Source organism: Phascolarctos cinereus, unplaced genomic scaffold, assembly GCF_003287225.1.
Source record: "Phascolarctos cinereus isolate Bilbo 61053 unplaced genomic scaffold, phaCin_HiC Scaffold_9;HRSCAF=440, whole genome shotgun sequence".
Classification (NCBI taxonomy): domain Eukaryota; kingdom Metazoa; phylum Chordata; class Mammalia; order Diprotodontia; family Phascolarctidae; genus Phascolarctos; species Phascolarctos cinereus.
This window is the reverse complement of record NW_027556402.1, coordinates 191,166,085-191,176,749: the sequence shown is the minus strand read 5'-3', so window position 1 is coordinate 191,176,749 and position 10,665 is coordinate 191,166,085. Positions and strand designations below refer to the sequence as shown.

The 10,665-nt window shown below is 38.8% G+C and overlaps 1 protein-coding gene across 8 annotated transcripts in view; it reads right to left on the bottom strand.

Moving 5' to 3' along the window:
* Nucleotides 1-5,807: 5,807 nt before the first annotated feature.
* Nucleotides 5,808-10,665, bottom strand: part of KIAA0232 (KIAA0232 ortholog) — a 111,563-nt gene continuing 106,705 nt past the window's right edge. For 7 of the 8 annotated variants that reach the window (XM_020992104.2, XM_020992106.2, XM_020992109.2 and 4 more), the window contains 2 exons: nucleotides 6,981-7,078; nucleotides 5,808-6,618 (listed from right to left, as the gene is read on the bottom strand). In XM_020992104.2, coding sequence (XP_020847763.1) covers nucleotides 6,439-6,618; nucleotides 6,981-7,078 — 278 coding nt within the window. In that variant the 3' untranslated portion in view covers nucleotides 5,808-6,438. The remainder of the gene's footprint in view (nucleotides 6,619-6,980; nucleotides 7,079-10,665) is intronic. The other variant, XM_020992107.2, reaches the window with a different exon arrangement.

The following is a 10,665-nucleotide window of genomic DNA, read 5'->3' as shown; positions in this document are numbered from 1 at the left end:
TTTTTCCAATGAGATATTTCACATTGTTTTCTAATTTTTCATTCTTTTGGATTTGTTCTACTGTGTCTTGATTTCTCATAAAGTCACTATCTTCCAATTGCTCTATTCTAATTTTTAAGGAAGTATTTTCTTCAGTAAACTTTTGGACTTCCTTTTCCATTTGGCCAATTTTGCTTTTTAGGGCATTTTCTCCTCATTGGCTTTTTGGACCTCTTTTGCCATTTGGGTTAGGCTGTTTTTTAAGGTGTTATTTTCTTCAGTATTTTTTTGGGTCTCCTTTAGCAAGCTGTTGACTTGTTTTTCATGATTTTCTTGCATCACTCTCATTTCTCTTCCCAGTTTTTCCTCTACTTCCCTTACTTGCTTCTCAAAATCCCTTTTGAGCTCTTCCAAGGCCTGGGACTGATTCATATTTTTCTTGGAGGCTTTGGATGTAGGAGCTTTGATTTTGTTGTCTTCTTCTGGTTGTATATTTTGATCTTCTTTGTCACCAAAGTAAGATAATATAGTCTGACTCTTTTTGCCCTGCTTGCTCATGATCCTGGCCAATTACTTGAGTTTTAAACTCTTTGTTAAGGTACGAATCTGCTTCCATATGTGGAGAATGTACTGTCCCAAGCTTCGGGGGTTTGTGTAGCTGTTTTCAGAGATACTTGTAGGGACCTGTAAATTTTCAGTTCTTGCAAGGTGGTATGATAAGGGGTGAGGTGTTTACTCCTTTCCTGGCCTGTGACCACAAGTACTCCTTTCTGTCCTGTAACTGTGAGGAGGGGTTTCTCTCCACAGCCACTACAAGCTCCACCACGCCAGCGCTCCTCCTCACCCCAGCACTGCCGCCCAGAACTGTGACCCAGATCCACACACGGGCAAAACAAGAGATTCCTGCCTCCGCACTGGCAGAGAGATCCCTGTAGTCCCTCTCTGATCAGCCACTGGATTCCCCCTCAGTCTGTGGGCCGGAAGCTCGGGAAGCAGCTGCCCCCCCCCCCAAACCCCGCCTTCCTCTCTGAGCACCGACAGAAACAGAGTTTTCCCACTGACCTTCTAAATTGTCTTTGGCATTGGTGGATTGAGGAGTCTGGAAACCTCCACAGCAGCCCATGATTCAGTCCTCTGAGGCCTGCTCCAGGTTTGCTGCGGCCTGCGCGTCCACGCTGCGCTGCGCTGCCCTGCGCTCCCAGCCCGGCGCCATACAACTTTCTGATCAATCATCCAGGTTGTCTTGGGCTGGAAATTTGTTTCACTCTGTCTTTTTGTGGGTTCTGCTGCTTCAGAATTTGTTTACAGCCATTTTTTATGAGTATTTGGAGGGGTTTGGGGGAGAGCTCAAGCAAGTCACCGCTTTCACTCTGCCATCTTGGCTCCGCCCCTTTGAAGCTCTGTTCTGAGGCAGCCATTCCTTTTTCTGTATTTTCACTAAACTCACTGGTCTAGTTTGTAGATTTGGGTCTCTTCCTCGCTCTAAAAACGGGGACCTTACCCTCTCCAATGCTATATCTCAATAACACCCTTAAGTTCTCTCACGTATATTTTTATAGAGTTAGTCTGGACTTGATAATGTGAATTTATCAAGGATACCGAGGTGCTTTTACTTTATTCCTTATTTAGGGTACCAATTCCCTATGTTACTCTTTATACTATTAAGCATGAATGCTCTGTCTTTTCCAGCCCAAAGATTATTCTTAGCAGAGAAAACAGAAGCAATTACCTTCTCTCCTCTTTTCCTGTCCTGCCTATCCCAGCACTGGTCCTAGGTCCTAGACTTTCACCTTTTACCAGTATACCTAAAACAAAACCTTTTTGTGATCATTGGCCTTCCTCCCTAGTCTCAGCTCATTCTGATCTGACATTGCTGATACTATTCTTGTAGAACAGAGGCAGGCTTTAATACTCTACGGCAGAGGTGTCAAGTCCCAAGTCCCCCCCAGTGCCACCTGAACCAGATTAAAATGCAAGTGGGAAATATTTAACAAAATAAATGAAAATACAATAAAACATAACATTACATTTAACTTTACCTTTAAAAACTAAGTCAACATGCAGCCCACAGGGAAACTTATACATGGATTAGCGGCTCCCATTTCTATTGATGTCATTGCTGTCCATCGTGATTTTAAAATCTTAGTGGGATGAAAGTTCCCTGTGCATCCACTGTTCCCTTTAGACATGCTTCCCTCTTCATTCTCTAAACTGAAATTGTATCTTCAGAATTCCATCAAGAGCTTCTCTTCCCTTCTGGGCAGATTTCCCTTACTTAATTTCAGTTCATGGTATCTTATTTATCCTTTCCTGAACTCTTTGAAATTTCCTCTCTCCAAAGTTGGCATGACATGTCAGATAATTCCCAACTTTCCTCTATTTCTCTATCACTAATTCTAAGATGGAGTGTTAACTTCTCCTTAAGGTTCCTATAATTTCTACCCAAATCCAAGGTCACATAAATCACATGCTGAAAAATGAGGAAGAATAGGATGGTGTTAGAAGTTCAAGGAAAGAAGAGAATGCATGGATCACCTGTCAGGGGGAGTGGGATTGAGAGTCAATAAAAGATGAGTAAAAGAATTACTACCCTGCAGAGAGGGCCATTAAGGGTAGAGAGCATAAATTTATTGTAGCCCAGAGCTCAGGAATAGGAATAAAGGAGGCAAATGGAAGGAACCCAAGTTTATTTAGCAAAGTGGAAATGGTGGTAGGTCAAGGGGCAAGAAACTGAAGATTTGGTGGTTTTACCATAGGGTGAAGACTAGAGAGGAAGGAAAGTAAGGCCAGAATATGCTTGGCAGACAGAAAGAAAAGGGAGGCATTTAGGAACTGAATATTATGGCTGGGGTGGGGGTGCAGCAAGTGGGTAAGGACCATATAAAGAGTGAGAAAGGAAGTATAAGACAGATGGACCAATATGAGACTGGTTAAAGAAGAGATTTTTAGAGTCAGGATCTTAGAAATGGTGCTATTTGTATTAGAGCTTTGATATTAAAATACACAGAGAGTCACCTTTTAAGGTTCATGGGTTGTGTAAGCATGATTGTATTTTAATAGGCTATTCAATTGTTAGTAATGAATGAAAGCAGGGCTTTGGGTATGTTTTAATTTCAGAATCATAACACTAACATTTTAATGTTAGTTTTATATTTGAAGTAATTAGGGGGAAATCGGTCAGGTACTTTAAACTTTAATATTTTTTAATATACACTAATATTTAAAAAGATATCTGGCTTCACTGTTATGGATTTCCACTTTATTGATACAGATTACTGCACCTCTATGACTTAGCCAACAGTTTTCATCTCCTGGTGGCAACCTTATCCCCCAGTCTTAGATGGGCTGGTGAAGGTTAAAGAGACACACAGTTGGTCACCCAACCCAACCTGCCAGACATTATGCGCTCTGCTGGAGCAGATTCTGAGAACCCAGGGTCAGTTCTAAGGCAGGATGAAGGATCTAAGGACTACTTTAATAGAGGCAACTTCCTTTTAATGAGAGGAATCCTGCTGAAGAGAGCTGTCAAACCTTAGTTTCAAGCACTGTGATTCCAGGGCTCTTCCTGTATTCCATTAACACAGAGAATCATATTCATAGAACATTAGCTCTGGAAGGGACTTGAGTGATCACCTAGTTCTGGTGAGAGAGCAAAGTCCAAGAAGAAGGTGACATCACTGTTAAGTGGGAGAATTCAAGTGTTCTGGTTCTTAGTCCAGGACCCTTTCCATACTACCAGCAGGAGGCCATGACTGCTGTGTCTCTAAAGAACTGTGTACTCTCCCAAATGAAAACATGACACTGTCCTTTTAAATTTTTATTTGGTGTTAAGTAACTCCACAAGAAAACAAAATCAGTTACTCTGGTGTACGTGAAATCAGAACAATACAACCACTTGAAGCAAAAAAGTAGAAACAAATCTCAGCCCGGGAATGGAAAACTGATCCTCCAGTGCTATGGATCTGCCACGCGCTTCATCCCATAGTGCGTTTCAGCATTTTGCCAACCTTTAATGCTGTTTTGTGTCTATCCATACAAATAACTAAAAATCACACTTCAACTCTCTTGCTGAAAGCTTCTGAGCCACTTAAGTACAGAAACAAGTAAAGACATAATTTGTTATTGCCCAGACCCTCCCTGTCCCACCCCCTCCCCTTTACAAGGGCTGCCTTTCTCCATCATGATGTGAGTCAAGTCAGCACCTCTGCCATTCGGAGCCCTTTCTTGCTAGAGAAGCAGCTCAGTTGAAAACAAACCGAGCTGAAGGTTGTGTTTGAAATGTGTCTATTTGATCTTTGCTACCCTATCCACAATTTCTATGACAATATCCACTGTCCTAATTTGAGGAATTTACAGTCAAATTTTTTTTTTTTGCCTTCACTGTTCACAATTTTTTTTCAGTGTAGGTGGTTAACCTTTTTAAAAATTTTTTTATTTTTTTAGGAAGCTCTAGAATAAAGTAAGTTACAGAAAAATTTATCCAAAGTTTGTAAATAAATAACAACAACAACAAAAAAAACCCCCTTGAAAGTGTTAAGTGATTTGCTGCAGAAATATAAACCCTCATATAATTCTGTTTATTTAACAAGATCAAACCTAGCCAATTTAATCAGGGTTTCCAACAGCAAGGACATATATAACCTCCTCAAATGACTTTACAACCTTAGACAGTGTTTTCCATGTTATCAATAAAAGGCAACAAAACCCAATTACTTAATCAAAATCAAATGTCATATTTTCAAAGCCAGTTCAGCTCACATTTCGAACAGAATTTGTATGAGTTCTTATTGCCTGTCAAAATGAACAGTTAAGCTTTCAAGTCAGCATTGGACTCTCTACACTTGCTGATGTTCTAGACATGCTGCTATTGTATAGATTAGTTCTTAAAATGATGAGTTGGTAAGAACTTAGAATATTTAGGTTTTGCAAATATTGCTCCTCCTGGCCTCAACATTTTGCATAATGTGTTAAAAGCACTAGGAGTTGATAGTCTTGTACAGATATAACTTGACGATGTACTGACTGTCTAGTTAACAAAAGAAAATTTAAAAGCAAGTCACAGAAAGCAACCATCACTACTGCAATCACACGTGTATGTTGAAAATCATTACTCTGCACCCCACCCACCCACCCGCCACACACATAACTTGCCCCTAACATTCTCTCAGAAAACACAAAATGAACTACAAGATCTACTAGATTACAGCCACAACAGCGGCTAACTGCAGCAGCCAAAGATTTCTTTCAAGTGAAGTGTGACCTTTTTTGCATATAAAACACTTTAAAATATGAGCATTTTAGATGAGTTCAATAGGCTCAAAATCAATACAGGATGCATTGCAGGTTACACTAAGGTAATCATTTGCAAGGAGACATAGTCCTTATTTCTTATTAAAAGATTTACCATCACAAATCCCTGTTTTCCCCAGCCCCAACCCCCATGACATTTTTTGGTGTCATTTCTCAATGTTCATCAGCTTTATAATAGAAGGAAAAGGACAGAGAGATAGAGAGATGGAGGGAGAGAGAGGGACTGAAATGAGAGGTGGAAGGAAAGGAGATAAAAGAGAGGGAAAGGGGGGAGAGAAAGGAGAGAAGGTAGAAAGAGGGAGAGAAGAAAGGGGGAAGGAGAAGACAGGGGAAGAGAGAGACTGGACTGGAAAGGGAAAGATGAGCACAAAAGAGGGGGAGAGAAGAGGAGAAGAGGAAGCAAGGGGAAAAGAAAGAAACAGAAGAGAGACTGCAACCCCCTCACATTGCCTCCACACATACCAAAAATTAAAAAAAAAATCATTGGCTTCTCCAGTTAGCAAGAAAATCACAAACCATAGAATCCTCTGTGGGTTTATTTAGGGGGGAAAATATCCTAAGATAGAAAACACAGTATTCTGTAAGTCTCTAAAGCACAACCTTGTTGTTCCTACTTCAAATTTACATGAGATTTTACCAAATGAAGACTAGACAAGTCATTCATGCTCTTCTCCTGCATTCAGAAAGGCACTGATAAATTACAGTGTTCAGTATTTATCTCCCAGTTCTTAGAGAACAAAGCTAAAATGTGCCAAAAGCTAAAGTCTCTGAATAGCAGAAGGAGTTATAGACACTGCAATGCTAATAAGATAATAGTGGTGAGGCTGCAATTACAAATGAAAATAACTGCAGTTAAGAGGCAAAGAGCAGTGATGCATCTAAGATAAGCACATGCACACCCATTCTTGAATTGACAACACAATCTAGTCTATTTCAAATAGCCAAGAATTGAACAGGTTGGGGGAAAAAATGTTCCAACAGGAGAGTTATCCTCAACCATAAAATAAGCAAGAAGAGAAAGATAAATACGCATCTGAATCAGTTACTTGAAGAGGAAACCCAAGTTGTTGTTTTAGAGTAACAGGTCTCACAAAAAGGAGTTTTCCATCACATATTACTTTTTTAGACAATTGGTACTACTCTGCAGTTTCATAGATGAGTTCGAGAAAAAAGCTCCTCTTCACAAGGATCAGCCCATTCACTACCACCTTCTGAGGCTGTGTCTTCGGAGTTGGAACTATCACTGGAATATAATTTTTTCCGGAAGCCATTTGATTTTGTTCCAGGATTTCTTTCTTCTGTACACCTTGCTTCATAAACAGAAGACACCTAAGAATAGATAAACAGTTTCTAGTAGGTCTCAAAGGCTATGGTTGAATAAACTGGTATTTTTATCTGTTAACAAAGTTTGTTTGTGACATATTTCTTTTATACAGAGACACAACAATTTTCCCACCTCCCAAACTTTGTACAGGGCGAGAAATCTGTGAAGAGCATAAAGCATCTGTTTCCACACAGAATGTTCAGACCTTTGGGTTAAAGCTGATGGGTAGGATAAAATATAAATGACAGAGAAGTGATTTTGTAGAGGAAATGATTTGAATTGTTATTTTAACAGGAATAGAAAGAGTCTGTGTAGGGGCAAGGGGTTGGTGCTTTAGCAGCGGTACAATTCTAAAAGTGATACTCACCCTATTAAAATCTAACAGATGCTCTCCATCGTTGGGTATTTCTTTAACATCTGGATATTCTTCCAAGCCATTCTCTCCCTTGGTATTTGTATAACATTCTTATGAATTTTGAATGCAAGAGAACAAAAAAAGAGGGAAGATGAGAGGGAAAGACAAAATTATTAAACAATTTTACATACTATTTTTACTATAACATTCATTTAGTTACATTGCAACTCAGTCTTGGAGAGCTCCGCCTGAAACCTTGAGCGGTTAATTGATTTGCTTATGGTTATGCAGCTAGTAGGCATCAAAAGCAGGATAGGAATCCTGGTTTTCCTTACCCCAATGCCTCTTCACTATCCAAAATACTACACAACCTTTGGGACCATAGTATATTATAAGATCATAGATTTTGAGATGAAGAGGTCTCAAAGGATTTCTAGTCCAAACCCTTCATTTTCCAGATGATGAAACTGACTGAGGCACAAAGGGTTTAAATAACTTCAAGTGTCAAAGGTAGGATTTGAAAGATAGGTCCTCAGACTCCAGAGCAAGGGCTCTTTCCATTGTACCAAATTCTAATAAGGCAATAATTTAGACAATGTGGTGAATAGAGAAAATGAATTGCATCTATTTTTGAGATCTTTATTTTTAAAGATTATATTGCCGGTATAACTGTACTCCAGAGACATCAATGAAATTTCAAAGTTCATTCACCTTTGCTTCCCATTTGCTCCCATTTCCCTCACTATCTCCTCTAAAAAACAAAAACAAAACCTCTCTGAAAAAGCATCTTCCAACAAACAGCCTTTATTTTACTGGAATTACAGAACAGGGACAGAATTCAATTCAATTCAATAAATATCAATAAAGAATAATGGTAGTGTGCAGTAATGGCCAAATCCCTTAATGGAAGGCTGTTTGAGGTATGAAAGGGGATTATAGGGACCTGACTCTATGAAGAAAAAGTCTGAGCTGTTTTTTTGTGGTCCTGGAAATGGAGCAACTAGGTTTCCTGATAGCTTTTAGGCACTCCAAACAGCACCATTATAATTTTCTGGGTTTTCATGGGGGGAGGGGTGGCAGAGGGAAAAGAGAGCCCAAATAACTCAGCTATGTTTCATCATGGCTTCGAATAGGATTTAACTGTTCTTCATGGTCAAGACCAAGCTGCCTCATGCTGCATCCTTGGGAATATACAGACCTACCACATCATGTCCTCCTGACGGCTGGGTGCAAACATGTTTTTCTGTTCTTAGTGTCACTCCTTCTTACCCATAAGGATATCTCCAAGTTTGACTAGTCATGGTACTCATCCACCCACTTAGGTACTATTTGAATGTACTGTGATAGATGACTGTGTATTTCCACAACTCTTGTAATATATATGCTAAAGAATGTAAACGGCTGATGCTTCTTGAATTTTAGGAGGTTTTAACAATACTCTCTCTCTATATACATATATATGTATGTATATATGTATATGTATATATATAAATTTAAACATTGTGAATACTATTTTAGTAATTGAAAATATCTGTCATTTTTATTCCCCAGAATGGCACTTCTCAATTCAAATTCACAACCTCTTCATACTTTAATGGATGCCTTCATGGGTTGCTGTGGGGAAAAAAAAAATCATCTGATGGCCAAGTTTCTCGGCTTATGCTCAAGACAGCCTCTCAAAGGATGATCCTTGAAGACAAGCCTGAACTCAAAGTCTTCCCAGATTGGTAGGACTTGCCAGAGCTTATGTGCTGTTGGCACGGCACAGTACAGCGCAGCACTACTGAGCTTAGAGTGACCTTCGTGTTCTGAAGCAGCACATGAGAAGGACTTTATTGTTGAACATTTTTATAAAGACCTCACTCTTCAAATCCAAAGCCATCTCACAGACATTCATTAACTTAGCCTTCAATAAATTCCTGCAACTGAAATTTCCCAGAATTGGAGATGGTAAAAGTAAATGCCCAGTAACAGTAAGGAGGTTTTAGGAACCTAAACACTTGCCACATCTACGGAGAGATCAATAAAGTTGGGTGTATGACTGCCTGCTATTTCATGACTACTCTAATCCAGTTCCTATTAGGAACTCCTATTTCTACAGGAATGCTTGACAATGCCAGAGTTCCAGGAATGCTTTTCCCCCAATCAAACATTATAGTGACTTAACTCACTCAAGACCATACACTATTACTAATTCAGTACAAGTTAAACTTGTATATAAGGGGTATGCTACTTTGCAGTTAACACAGCTTTAAGGATTTAATTACTACAAGTATATATCAGAGAAATTGTATGTACAACCAGAGATGTAAGGTTAATTGGTTAACAATCAAATTCACCATGTACCAACTGGTCGAAAACCAGAATACTAGAAGAATACCAACAGAATCTTAATAAATTAATGTGGCATGTGACATAGGTTAATAGAAAAGCACTGGAACAGGAGATAGGAGATTTTGATTCCAGTCCTATTTTTGCCATAAACTGTGTGACTCTGGGCAAACTATATCCCATTCTCTCAGCATAAATTTCCTTTATTTGTAAAATGAGGGAGTTGAATATACCATATCTAAAATCTCTTTTAGATTTGATATTCTACAGATATGCTATGCATTTATGGATGATGCTTAATGGCTTGCCAACAATAAAGGAAAGTATGTACTTTGAAAGTGCTGAATGAGCTATACTGTCTCACTTAGTGGCCTTTATGGCCAAAGGCACATGTTTCAAAATGCCTGGTTAGGATTAAGGATGTAGTGTGTGACTGCAGATGAGAGAAAAGAAATTCACTGTCCTACATAGGGATTAAACCTGCCTTACTAACTTGCTGCTCTCACCAACTAAATTAATCAGCCATAGTACAAACCTCTAGGAAAGCATACAGAATTTTCAATAAAGTTAATTTATTTTACCACATTAAAGAAAAACAACAAATTTTTGCTGAGCATCTATTATGTGACAGGCATGGTAGTTTGTGCTACAGGAAATATCAATAATGTTAAAATATGGACTTTGCCCTCAAGGAACCTACAGCATAGTTGAAGACACAATACATTAAATATGCACAAAGTCAAATAACAACAAAAATTATAAATAACAGACAAAACAGAAGACATGTCACAAGGCAGGACACTATTACTTGCCACGGAGATTGTATATCCTACTTGAGCTATGTCAACCACGTTGCCAACATGCCATATTTTGAGAAGTAGAAAAATAACATTAACAAATTAAGACCCTGAGCTTTATTCTGATGGTTTGTTTTCAACACATTATAACTGTAACTTCACTTATTGATAGGCTAGAGATATATACAAAGGATATACAGAACCAAACTGTCAAACCAATTGTTACAGAGCAAAAATGAATGGGTCACTGGCAGAGCGACAGAAGAAACCCTATTACAATGTGATAAGAAAAACTTAAAGGACTAAAGCATAGCCATTAACTATTGGGAACAAAGAGATAAGGTGATGCTTTTGAAATAGTTACTTTATTGTGAATGAGCTTCCAGAAAATAGCTACAGTGCTCAAGAAGAATATAAGTACAGAGAAAAGGCAATGTTATATAGTGGAGAGAATACTGGTCTTTGAGGTACAAGATCTAGATTCAAATCCTAGTTTCCCTACTTACTATATGCCCTTGGGCAAGCCATTTAAACTTTCTGAATGTCAGTTTCTCCGTCTGTAAAATGAG